Source organism: Chrysochloris asiatica, unplaced genomic scaffold, assembly GCF_000296735.1.
Source record: "Chrysochloris asiatica unplaced genomic scaffold, ChrAsi1.0 scaffold00065, whole genome shotgun sequence".
Lineage (NCBI taxonomy): Eukaryota > Metazoa > Chordata > Mammalia > Afrosoricida > Chrysochloridae > Chrysochloris > Chrysochloris asiatica.
Window position 1 is genome coordinate 9,870,430 of NW_006408583.1, and position 14,066 is coordinate 9,884,495.

General features: G+C 37.4%; 1 protein-coding gene across 1 annotated transcript in view; it reads right to left on the reverse strand.

The window, feature by feature from the left end:
- The window catches only part of CNTLN (centlein, centrosomal protein), a 407,185-nt gene that overhangs the window by 217,787 nt on the left and 175,332 nt on the right, over nt 1-14,066 (reverse strand). Inside the window, exons 11-12 of the mRNA XM_006864477.1 lie at nt 11,008-11,129; nt 9,564-9,680 (exon numbers count right to left, since the gene is read on the reverse strand). Of these exons, the coding sequence (XP_006864539.1) occupies nt 9,564-9,680; nt 11,008-11,129 (239 nt within the window). The remainder of the gene's footprint in view (nt 1-9,563; nt 9,681-11,007; nt 11,130-14,066) is intronic.

Here is a 14,066-nt window from a genome sequence, read left to right on the forward strand (position 1 = left end):
ATGCCTTTTGGTGGTGTAAATTATTATATATGCCTGAGTGTTTAAAAAAAAAGAAAGCTAAAATGAATAGAGAGGAATACTGTTGACTGATGGTACATGGAGGGGATTGTAATCATTGTAATGAAACAAGGTGTATAATTTGTTGAATGTAAAACTGATGATCTGCCCTGTAAACTTTCACTCAATTCATTAAAAAAACTTTAAAAAAAAACTTTGAACAGAATTACCATAGGACTCAGGAATTCCACTCCTACATACACACTGAAAAGAATCCAAAATGCCATTCAAACAAATACCTGTGCATATGTGATCACTGAAGTGCTATTCACAATAACCAGAAATGGCAGGAACAACCCAGATGTCCACAGTGGATGAATGAAGAAGCAAAGTTTGCTATTTCACAAAATGGAATATTATTTGGTCATAAAAAAAATGAAGTACAGACACATTCTGCAACATGGATGAAAATATTACACTTAGTGAAAGAAGTCAGTAACAAAAGGTGCAATTGGGTACAAGTTGGGCTGCCAACCTCAAGGTCAGCAGTTCAAAACTACCAGTGGTTCTATGGGGGAAAGATGAGGCGTTCTGCTCCCGTAAAGATTTACAGCCTCGGAAACCCTGTGCAGGGTCACTATGAGTCGGAACCAATTCCACGGTACTTAACAACAGCTTCATCTTTTTTCCATCTGAGTGGTTGTGTGTTTGAACCACCAAGTTTGGGGTTAGCAGCCCAACACTTATCCCTCTGCACCACCAGAGCGCCTCTGAATTATTCAGCAAAGATAAAAGCATAGAGGCAGAAAATAAATGAATGACCGTCAGGAGCTAAGCAGGAAGGGAGTGCGGTGTAACTGGTTAGTGGGTTGCTGTACTGGGAAACCACAATGCATTGGTTCTAGATAAAGTGATGCGAAGGCACTAAATGCCCTGAGTTCTATGCTTTAAAGCATTTCATTTCAGGTCATATGAGTTTTACCTCAGAGAGAGAAAAGCCTAATACGTAATTAGTATACTGACAATAAGTATCCTAAATACAAGTTTTAATTTTTTCACTATTATCAGACATTTTTAATAAGAATTTTATTTCTACCTCCAGTTAAAGAAATGTATTTCCTATATTCTTACTTGGGAAGATGGAGCCTTGCTTTGCAGAGAGTAAAAAATTAGCTGAACTTTATACCATGCATTTAATTCCTTAAACACTTACTAAGTGCATCACTACTTTGAAACTATGGCTTATGGTCAGCAATCAACCCATGAAAGAGGTAGAATATATGCTAACCTAAGCTCTATTAGTCTGTAACTTGTGTATATTTTATCATTACAGAAAGTAATCAAAACCTCACTGTATGGAATTATAAGGAGCCCTTGTGATGCTGTGGATTAGGCATTGGCTTACTAACTGCATGGTTGATGGGAAACCCACCAGTCACTGCACAGGAAGATGAGGCTGAATGCTCCTGTAAACATGGCCAGTCTTAGAGCCCCAATACAGAGTTGCCATGAGTCACAGTGAATTTCATAGTATGGATTCTGATGATACTGATTCTATAGAACAGAGGAGAACTGCTCCACAGAGTTTCAGAGGCTGTAAGTCTTTACAGAAGCAGGCTAGATTATCTTTCACCTGCAGAGCAGCTGGTGGGTTCAAACTATTGACCTTTCAGTTAGCAGTCCAGTACTTAATCCACTATATACAAGGTAAAATTTCCTATACTCGTAAAATAAAATAGAAGACTTAATAATTCTAAATCTGTTTCCAAGTGGCTCCAATTCCATCTTCACTTATAAGCCTCTAACCAGGATTCTCAGTATCAGTTAGGTAAAACATCAGTAATTCTTAACAAATGTTTTGTACTCTCATACTTATTTTTAGAAACAAAAGTAAAGTAAGAATGGTAAAAAGGGCTTGATGTTAAAGTATGTTACATACACAAATTTAAATTTAAGGTCAATGGAAATAAACAAGGATTTTAAACAGGAAGATACATGGTAAGATTTATATTTTAAAGGTTCATTCTGCAACATGAAGAGGATTAAAGTGAAAGTGAAATGTTTGAGTCTATTCGAGTTAACCAGAGACGAGAAGGTGGTTTGGACAAAGGAGTTGGTACTGAGGATGAGGAAAAGAAAGATGCATTCTAGAGATGTTTGTGATGTGGAATCAATAGCACATAACATAGACTGGTATGGGATGGTCAGATACAGGCTGTGCGTTTTTCTCCATCAACAACAGCCAGGAGTGGAGTGTACCCTTTAGACTCCAAGGTCCCTGGACATTGAACATCCTGGACCTAGAGACAGAAAGCTGCGACATCAGAGTAGTGGGAGCTGAGCAGCAGCAGAACCAACAGCTAATGCCTGAAACAGAGAAGAGGGCTTCCCAGGCCAGGGAGAAATAAACCTGAGATTCTTCAAGCAGGAGGCTTGCTTGCAGAGTGGGATGCCTCCAGCTTTGCTGATCCGTGGAATTAGCACTTAGTGTCTTCAGGCTGAAACTTACGGTGCAGTGGGCACTTCTCAGCAATGCAGAAAGAGCTTTGTAATGTTGGCAGAGCAGAGAGAGACCTCCCTGTGGATCTAGCTAAGGCGAGGCTGTCCTGACTGAATAACTGTGTCCTGATGATTTCTGACCCTAAATTGTATCCATACCTGTTAACACCCCTAGTAAACCTCATAATTGAGTATGTTGCCTCAGTCTGTGCGGGCAATGCACACAACAAGCACACCCAGTTGAGAACAGAATGCTGTGGGAGCAGTGGGTGGTGTCACTTTTTGTATAAAGTTAAAACAATTCTGACCCCCTCATTATCTTGTTTGAGCAAATGGATTCATCACAATCCATACTGAGCTGAAGATCATTAAATTGGCTTCAGACACACTGAACATGACTGAGACATTCAGGGGAGCTGTGTTAGGAGTGGGGTCCATCTACAGGCACAAGTTTGGAAATCCAACAGAGATGATGACTGAAACCACAGGAGCACATGCGACTGTCTTGGGAGAATACACAAAGTAAGTACCAATGAATGCCTATCACAAAGTCCAAAAATTCTGTACCAAAAAGTTGTTGACTCCAGGGGGATGAGCTATTGAAGAAGAAGGTGAAGAGGTAGTCAGAGGTACTGAATCAAAATCAGAAAAGAGCATGTCACAGTCAAAGAAAAATAAAAGTTTTAAACAGAACGTGACCAAATTAGCTAAATAGTGATGTAGAATCTAGCACAATAGGAAGTATATTTGACTAAACATTGGCTAGTGAATGGTTTACCCAGATAGTTCTGCACTTGTTTTTATTGTGCTTGATGATGCAGAGTCTATATTTTCATTTTATATTCCACACGCGTATACTTGAACTTCCCACTTTTGCTGTCCCGTGGTTTAGCAACATCAGAGGTACTACAATTTACTTCATTTAAAGTAATCATTACACCAAAACAGGTGATTGATTAGTCTGTGTAGAAGTACTAAACAGACCCATAAAAACAGTCCATTAATAATAATTTAACAAAGTTATGAAGGCAAATCATTGGAAGGAGAAAGCACAGCCATTTCAGTAAATAATGTTGGTACCACTGGATATTCATTTACAAAGTAGATATATATAAACTTCAACCTAAAATTATACCTTATGTACAAATAAACTCAAAATGGATCCAGAATCTAAAGATAAAATGCACATCTCTAAAATTTCTATAAGAGAGTAATATAAAAATACTTGTGGCCTTTAGTCAGGCAAAAAGTTCCTAGATATGACATCAAAACTATTACATATACAAGGAAAAATGTGATTAATTGGACTTTATAAAAATTAAACCCTGTGCCAATGCAAAAGGCACTGTGAAGAGAATGAAAGGTAATCTATAGACTGGGAGAATATATTTGCAAACCAAGTATCAGATTAAGCTCTTTCAGAAAGCATATGAGTATCTAAAGAATTCATAAAGCCTAATAAGAAACAATGATCGTTTACTAACCAAACATCTCTTTTTAATGGACAAAAGCTTGAACGGGCATTTCACTAAAAAAGAAATAAAGATGGCAAACAAGCACATGAAAACATGATCAATATTAGGAGCCATTAAAACAAAACAAAAAACATCAAATATAGTTGTCATCAGTCCATTTTGGTTGTTGCTTACCAAATTAAATTTGCAATATTGTTGTTGTTGTTGTTGTAAACTACTGTTGAGTCGGTTCTGACTCATAGCAATGCTGTATAGGGTTTTCTGAGGAGCCACTGGTGAGCTTGAACCGCCGACTCTTCAGTTCAAACTGACCTTGCAGTGCAGGACTCCAAACTTACAATAAGATACTATTAAAAAACAGGGCACCAACCGTTCCTCCCACACATACTCTCTTACTCAACTGAGTTCAATCATTCATTGCAATGGCTGTATAGAACTGAGACACCATACTCACAGTTAGGAGGTTTATTAATAAGGAGGTTAACAAGTTACAATTCAGGTTCCGAAATATTCAAGGAACAGTGCTTCTAGTTGGGAGAGTCTCTACTCAGCATGCCCACAAGCAGGCTTCTTCCTGCCTAGGCAAAGTTACAAAGCACTTTAAACACTACTGATAATTGCTCCCAGTACACGACTCCACTGTAAGTTTCAGCTTGAAGGTACTCGGCTCTAACTCCATGGATCAGCATACATACCTCCCCCAGCTAAGTGCCCAGTCACTAGGGTTGACTTGCTCCATGGTCTGGGAAGCCCACCACCCTGCCTCATGAGCTGGCTCTTAATTCTGCTGCTGCTGCTCCTCTGCTACTCCTCCAGTGCCACAGCTTTCTGTCCCAGGGTCGAGAAGGTTCAATGTGGGGGGATCTCTTAGGTCAAATGACATGTTCTACTCTTGACTCTTCTTTGATGGTAGTGTGATACCCCTCCTACTTCTGGGATGGCCCATTTTAAACCGAGCAGGATGGTAACACTGATCACTCAATCCTCTCATTAGATTTCCGTGTCTACAATCACAACCAAAGACTACAGACTTCATCACAGACTGCACCTCAAGGTATCAAACAAAGGTCCTCACAACTTTATCAATAAATAATATCATGATAAATGGAGAACAGATCGAAGCTGTCAAACATTTTGCTTGGATCCACATTCAACACTCACGGAAGCAGCAGTCAAGAAATCAAACGACATGTTGATATTACAGCAGATTTGCATGATTATCTCTTTAAAGTGTTAAAGAGCAAAGACATCAGTTTGAAGACGAAGTTGCACCTGACCCATATCATGGGATTTTCAATACATGTGAAAGGTGGACAATGAATAAGGAAGAGTATAGAAGAATTGATGTATTTTAGTTATTTTGTTGAAGAACATTAAAAGTATCATGTAATGCTAGTAGAAGAACAGATAAATGTGTTAAAAGGTGTACAGTCAGAATGTACCAGAACAGCATCACTCAAGCGTCTAGCTACGAGGTAGAAAAGCAAGACTGCCGTAAATTCTGCACTACTGGCATCGACGGAGCCATGACAATTTGGATTTCAAGACCCTATAATCTTCCATTCAGGGCCTTCGGATAATGTGAAGCTGAGCAAACCTCCTGGATTGATTTGGCGTGACCCCTCACGACTGCCCACCTCCCTTCCACCAGAAACACTGAAAACACATAGTGTGCAAATACCATGTGTATGTGGTTTTGTTTGAAAATAATTGGTGAAAATGTTGGTTTTTCAAAAAGGCATCAGTGATAATAATTTTTTTTTTTGGCTATTCCATTCCATTCCTAACCAAGCTTCTCTTTAAGTGGCTTATGTTGGAAAATTGTCATTTATATTGGAAAATCGTCACATTGACTTAAAGCAAGGGAGGAAGGTGTGTACACTGTCTACTAAACAGTTCAGTAAATATACTGAATGTGGAGACAAAAAAAAAAGGGTGTACATTAAGAATGCTCCTTAAAACTCAGAAAGGCAAAATGTCATCTCTTATTCTTCAGACATGTTATTAGAAGGGACCAGTCCCTGGAGAAGGATATTGGGTCAGAGAAAAAGAAGATGACCCCCATGGAGATGGAGTGACACAGTGGCAGTAGCAGTGGGCTTAGGTGCTCCAATGGCTGTCAGCTTGGCACAGGACCGGGCAGTGTTCTGCTCTGTTGTGCACAGGATTGCTGAGTCGGAACTGATACAACAAGAGCTAACAACAACAATAATCACAATTCTGTTAACAATCACAACTGAATCATATAATCCATCAGAATCTTCCCCCTCTTTCTCTTACCCAGACCTAGGAGGGCAAAAACATTGTTTTGATGGGAGTTACAAAGACTATGGTTAGAAGAGCCGTATGAAGTAATTCACTACACTTCAGATACCAATACACACTATTGAAATAATTAAAATAAAATAGTGACAACCCATAGTGCTATCAACGATACTAAAGAACCGGATTATTCCCGTGGATTGTTGGTCAGAATAAAAAATGGTCTAGTCACTCTGGAAAACTGAAATTTTCTTAAAGAATTATACATACACTGATTACATGACCTAGTAATATAATTTAGCTCTAAGAAACAAAAACACAGTCATACAAAAATCTGCGTATGCCAGCTCCATTTATAATTGCAAAAAAATGAACACGACTCAAACATCTTTCAATAGATAGACTAATAAATCCATAAAACATAAAACTACATAGCATTCAAAAGGAATAAACAGGATGAACAAAAATGAATGTATCTCAAAGACATTACCTGCATAAATGAAACAATCTCAAAAAAGTTACAGCCTATATGATACTGAAATCCTAAATTCTGAAAAAGGCAGTACTCTAAGGACTGAGAACAAATCAGTATTTAAGAGAAGTTAGGGATGGGAAGAAGACTAATTACAACAGGTACAAAAAGGAAACTTAGGGGCTGATGGCCCTTTTTGATAAGCTGACTGTGCTGGTAGGTTTCAAATACATGTAATGTGTACATTACATGAGCTAGATTCATACAAACATTTACTGTGATAGCAATGTACTGTATACCCACTGCCATCAAACTCATTCTGACACAGAGCCACCTTACATAGGGTTTTCCTGAAACTGTACATTGCTCTCCCGAGGAGCAGCTTGTGGGTTTGAAGCACTCACCTGGCAGTTAACAGTTCAATGTCTAACCCACGTAGCCATTAGAACTCCTTAATGTAACTGTGTCGGTTCAACCAAAAATTCATTATCATTTACTGGGTAAGACTGCTCTGAAAACTCTTACAGTTGGCTACTAGTATAAGTGAACTTCAAGAAATACCAGCATAAAGAGCTATATACTTTAATATAATTTTAAGCATTTAATTGTATTTCTTTCACATTAATTCTGTTGTTGTTGTTAGCCTTTAAGGGACTATTTGTACCTTAACACAAGTGAATACACAGACCATGTCTCAAAGAGTTCCCTAACATTGTCTTTTTTTTTTTGTTTTTATTTAACATTGTATATGCTATCACATCTAAAAGGCCTTAGTAATTTTTCTTTAGTTCTATTTCATTGATAGATTTTGAAAAATATATTAACCTCTAAATGAATATTCTATACAGCTTAGGTCTGACATCTGATTAGATTATATATCTCACCTGAATGACTTTGTCCAAAATTAACTATATTTTTTTGAGACAAAAACATCAATAAAGATTATCAGGGAAACTATGGATACAATCTACAGCATGAATGAACCTTGAAAATACTATGTTAAGTGAAAGAACACAGCCACAAAGGGCCACATATTCTATGATTCCATTTGTCCAGAACAGACAAATCTGTAGACACAGAAAGCAGATTTATCTATCTTTATGAAAATAATGCACGTGTAGCACAGTTTGTTGGTTAACCACATAACTCCCTCATGCTTTAGCTTCCTATGAATGTGTGGGTGTGATTTCTGGCACCCAAGTGTGGGGTAGACAGGAGTTGGGAAGAAAAAGACAAGATATATGTGTCTTCTTTTTGAGGTGATGGAATGTTCTCAAAACGAGAAGATGGATAAACAACTCTGAAAACCGGTATACTAAAAGCAATGTAATTATACACTTTATATATGTAAACTGTGTATCATGTGAGTTATATTTCCGTTGCACTGTTTAAAAAACTTGACTCCATGGGAAAACTATGTGATTTATCAAATAATTTTTAAATAAGATGAGAGACCACAGTATCAATCTTCAATATGTACCCCTCATAGGATGCTCAGCCATTTAAGAAGGAGTTGATATACACATTTAAATTGGATATGGTCATTTCCTCCAAAAGCCATCCTTATATGGAAAAGGTTGTAATCTAATTACACATGCTACCATATATAAAAAGCCTCGCTTTGCAGATAAGAAAATGGGGTGATACGCAATTCCATTTAGTCACATGTTGCTAAATTCTAACAACACTACAGGATAAGCACAGACGGCTAACTGCAGATCGGAAGTTCAAACGCACTAGCAACTCCTTGGAAACCCTATACAATGTTGCTGCATCGGAACCAACTCCACAGTACTTAAACAGCAACAAAACAAACCTGTTTTCAGGAAAATTGCAATGGTCAGTTTGAGTATCAAAAATTAAGTCTCAGTGAAAAACAGTGAAGAAGCAGAAAAGGTTAATTAAGTTGATCTAACTCCTTTTTGTTTACCAAGAAGAAAGAAAAAACAATTTAACAAGCTTCCTTGATCTTATAATTCACAGGTTGAGTATAATAGCCTGTGAATTATAAAATCAAGGAAGCAAACAGTGTATTTTCTAAAATGTGAGTATCCTTCATCAAGTTTTATACTTAGGGCAGCTAAAAGACCTATGTGAAGGGATCAGCATTAAGCCCAAAGGACAGGAAGTGCACAGCAAGAAAGAAAGCAATTCCCTCGTGTCTTTTGCAGGTCACTACCAAGGACCATGTTAGCAGATCCACACCAGACCCTTAACAGGCAGTTCTGCTGCTACCAGTAATTAGCTTGGACAGCTCTGGCTCCAAGAGTAGCAGCAAGGCTACACCATAATGAGCTCAGCTGGGATTAGCAGGACAGGGCAGGGAACCAAGAGAGCTCAGGCATTCTGCATTGCGTATGTATCTAGGAGATCAAACAAGGATGGCTGGCTAGGTTATCCCCTCTCCACCTCATTCCAAACATGAAGCACGGCAATGTCTCAAATACTGGCTAATGAAGAACGACACCTACAACAGATGAGAGTCCCATTAATTAACACAATCCCGAGCTCATATTATACAGTTCCAATTCGCCCTAGCCAATGTGCACCTTGTTATGGCTATACACACATGCATATACATATCTATGTTTGTATATGTAGATACAGATATATAAGTATATATGTAAGTGTTGCTAAATATACACACACTACTCTTTTTTTCTTTGTGTTGGTAAAAGAAACCAGATTATTTCATTGTCATATTTTATTAGGTATATCTCTCATGGTCTTTAAGCCATAAATTTTTTTTTTTTCTCAAATGTATATCTAAGTCCATACTGTTTTTTTCTCTCAAATGTATATCTAAGTCCATACTGTAAAAAAACAAACAATAGCAAAATACAAAGAAAGAAGCTCACTTTTCAATCAATAGCTCCTGGTTCTCCCGTTTGAAATATGCCAGCTCATTCCATACAGCATCAGAATCTTCTTGGCAAAGTTGTTGGGGATATGCTCTCTTGAATTTTATATCAGTCCTGTTTTTAAAATAAAAGCTTTCTTTCTTAACATGCTCAAAATGCAACAACAACAAAAATTAATGTTTTCTAAAATTCTAAATTATTTATATACCAGATTTCTAATTCAAGCTCACTACTAATTAGATAAATCTCCTAAAGTCTAAACTGTAGAAATTTAAAATCTTGTATCAGAATCTCCTAAAAGTGACGATACAGAATTTGAAGCTGACCACATGGTATTCTTAGATCTATTACTCTCACTCATTCTACCAGTAATCATATATTGCACAATACTGTCAGAGGCTCACAAAGGGGCTACAAGCCAACTCATCTAAAAGTTGCAGCCAACCAACCTGAATGTGGAGAAGATAATCTTAAAATAAGCTGTTATCCGAGAATAGGTCAGAAAGTACTTTCACCCTTCTAGTGGCTATTGAAAAGTTACAGGGGCTAAATGCAGGACAAGTTGTTTATCACAGCTTCACTGACAAGCAATTTGAAACATTTCCTACTCATGAAAGGAAAAAACAACAAACAACTTTGATGTATCAGTTATCTACAAGTCATGGACACATGTTCTTTAGGTTTCTGTTTTCTGTACATAAAACAAACTCTTCATTTTTATTTTATAAAAGTGTTGTACTGGCCAATTTAGAGACAGTATTTCTCTATAGAACAGACCAATGTGTATCATCAACACTGCCCTAAAGGATCTATCTCAAAAGGTGAGAGGGTAGTAGATTTTCTGTGCTCATTCAGTCCTGTGCCCTCTGTTGATACTGTTAACAGGGGAGCCACTTACAACTAACCAAGATCTGAACACCTGTTCAGAGCAATTGAACTGAGACTGCCAATCCATTCAGATAAGCTGCAGAACAAACTGATGGATAGTAAAGATTTGTAAATTGCATACTAAGTTGAAGTAGTTTTAAGACAGTTAACTGTATTATATACCTGAATCTCTCTTGCCTTTGAATGAAAACTTAAATACTTTTGAGTTATAAATCTTTTAGGACCAGCACTTTCTTTATTTAAAAGTCATTTTCTGTTCATAGGAATCATTTTTGCCTTAAATTTATATCCTTTTATTAAGCTATCCCACTGATATTAAAAAGGTACACAGCAACTCAAAATCATCTACTGCTGATATATGCAAATGAGAAGGAAATCTATAATTACTGCACACATATTTCTGTCTTCATTTATGATGGTGTCTATTTAAAATGTCACAATAAAGGGTTGACTACCAAATAATTTCTTTAAAACAAAAGGCATTACACCTATATAATGCTACCACATTCCATTTAATATTTAGGGAAATGCCTTTATGAGCTATGTAACTCACATGCCACTGCCTTCTTCCCACTGTTTTAATTGCTCTTTTACTGCTCTGTAGTTGGTCTGTAACATCTGTAGCCTTTCCTTGCGTTTTTCATGGGCATCTCTTAGCTCATCATTTTCTTGGCTCTGCAGAACACACAAGAAAACAAGTATATGAATTTGAAGCAAGTATTCATACAATGTTTCAAATGAAAGGCTACCCACATCTAAGTAGGAAATCTGAAAGTAAAACATACTTAAACATGAATCAACGTTTAAAGTATTTAAGCAGAAGAAAGGAAAGAGTTCCTAAAGTCACAGGGATTTTGCTTTTACTAAATAAATCTGACCCACTTGCTGCATTTTTTCAAGCTGCTGACATCATTTCAAAGTTTTCCTAGCAAATACATTTTGTTCTCTTCCCTGTTTGGTAATCAGTATAAATACAAACATTTGATGAGGTGATCTTACAGATCATGAATTACAGACCTTCAATTTCTTTCTTTTTTTGAAATCATGGATATGCCTCTGTATGGTTAGTTATTAGCGCACATATGATTATAAGAAGTCTAATAATAGTAAGGCCAATACTTCAGCTGATGGAGTCATAATTAGGGTGTAATAAAGCCCAAGGTTTACACAGGAGAGAGAAAATCCGACTGGTCCTGTTAAAAGTAACATGGTACACGGCTTAGAGGTGCGTACCACGAAAACAGAAATGACAGAGTTGGATTTAGTATTTACTTTATTTTTTTTTTAAGTTTTTATTTTGAACTGAGCAATAGTTTACATGGAAGAAATCAGCTTTACACCCATCGTGTCATTGCAATGATTATAATCTCCTCTGTGCATCATCATTCAACAGCATTTGCTTCCATCCCCTTCATTTTTGGGGGTTTTTTGTTTTTGTTTTTGGAGTTGGGGATGTACACAAAAACACTCAGGAATATATAATCATTTAAACAACCAAAGGGCACATTCTGCAAGCCTGCCTCCTGGCTGACAGCACACAGCCTTTCTCTTTCCATGAGTCTAGAGTCCTCAGCTGTTCTATCTCTTCATGTCCTCATCTCTGCCTCCATCTCTAGTGTTGCTGCTTCTCTGGATAGGGTCCCACATTCCGCTTGTGCTCTTCTCCCTTGATGTTTCTAGGGTCTTCTGTTTCTGTACTGTAAGACTAACTACCCCCCACGTTTTTGTTACAAAATTTCTACATTTACAGTTGTGACAGTCACAACTAGCCATAGTAACAATTACTAACTATTGAATTGTAAGAATCTTATCCCCATCTCTTTTCACCAGACCCTTCTAGACACGATGAAAACTATTCAGTGGGGACTTTAGTACCTACTCTTGGAGAGGTATGATAATTTCCAGTCCAAACTCTACTTTCATAATGCAACACCTGGCTGACACAATCATAGTCAACTACTTTAAATATTCTCAACAGTTTAATCTTCATTTTCAGATTAAACTAGTAAAACAAACTAGTAAAGGCTAAATTCTCAGTCCTCAGAAGATGTAGCAGGATTACTATGAACCGAGTTATTCTATGTAAAATAAATAACTGCCTAAGGTTCTTCCACTTGAGATTCCAATTCTGTTTTTTGTTGTTGTTGTTGTTGTTTTATTTAACCTCCTTCGTATTTCTATGTGGAGAAACTTGTATTATTTGGTGGGAACACCAGGTACTTGCAAGCAGTTATGGAAGACAAGACGAATCGAAATACACAAGTCAGAAAGATGTGTATTCCTCTCTTGAAGCTTTCTCATCTCAGCTCTGTAGCCTTAAGGGCAATATCTAAGTTCATTTATCTTCCACTATTATGAAGTTATGAATCGGGCTGTTAACCTCTGGGTCAGCAGTTCTAAACTACCAGCTGTTCCATGGGAGAGAGATGAGGCTTTCTGCTCCTGTAAAGATTTACAACCTCGGAAAACCTGTACAGGGTTACTATGAGTCAGAACTGACTCCACTGAACATAACAACTACAACTATGAAGTATAGACAAAAGCTCACCAGACACGCCTCGAAAACCCTATACAGACAGGGCTGCTGTGAGTCAGAACCGAATTGACAGTGAATAACAACAATGTAACACAGGCAAAAGGCGTTCCTGGTGGCACAGTGGTTCAGCACTCAGCTGTTCTCGGAAAGGTCAGTGGTTCAAAACCACTAATCTGCTCATACGAAAAAGAGATAGTATTCTGCATCTGTCAAGATTTACAGCCTTAGAAATCCTATGGGGGTTGTTCTGTTCTGTCCTACAGGGTTGCTATGAGTTGGAATTGACTTGACAGCACTGGGCTTGGGGCTGAACACAGGCAAAGACCCTGACCATGTACCTACCCTATAGAAGCACAATATAACAGCCTTTCCTCTCCTCTTCTCAGGTATTAAAGGCAATGCCTGTATTTTTCCAAAGTCGTATTCATTGTTCTCATGAATATTGATCTCTCATCTCAACAATGAGATAACATTGAGAATTTCCATTATTTTAATGCAATTCTGTCTCTGCAGTATGAATAGTTTGCCATTCCGCTTTGAATTTTTCCCATAATTCTCTAAAATAGTTACTAGAAAGTAGGAAAAAGTCTTTTGTATACTAAGAAATGGTTGATATGCCATGGGGAAATCGAAAAGCTTGAAGAAATAGCATGAGTATAGATGTCACTTGACAAAGGCATTCAGAGTAATTTTTATCCTGAATAATTTTAGATGATACAGAAATAATAATTACTTGTTATTGTTAAGTGCCATGGAAGTTGATTCCAACTCATAGAGGTCCTGTATAGGGTTTCCAAGGCTATAAACTTTTGCAGGCGCACAAAGCCTCATCTTTTTCTGAAATAGTGATAGGTGGACTTGATCTGTCCAGTTCTTATCTTACAGAGTCACTGCATTCCATCAGAGTTACTAGAAACTTATTAAAAGTGGCATGGCTTAATAGATGAAGTGAAAGTCAAAAATTCACAATATCAACTATTCAGTTGGTAACTGATGATTTCAATGCAAGAACCATACATTATAAGATAAGGGTCCCAGCATTCACAAATACCACTCAACATTGTATTGAAATTTTT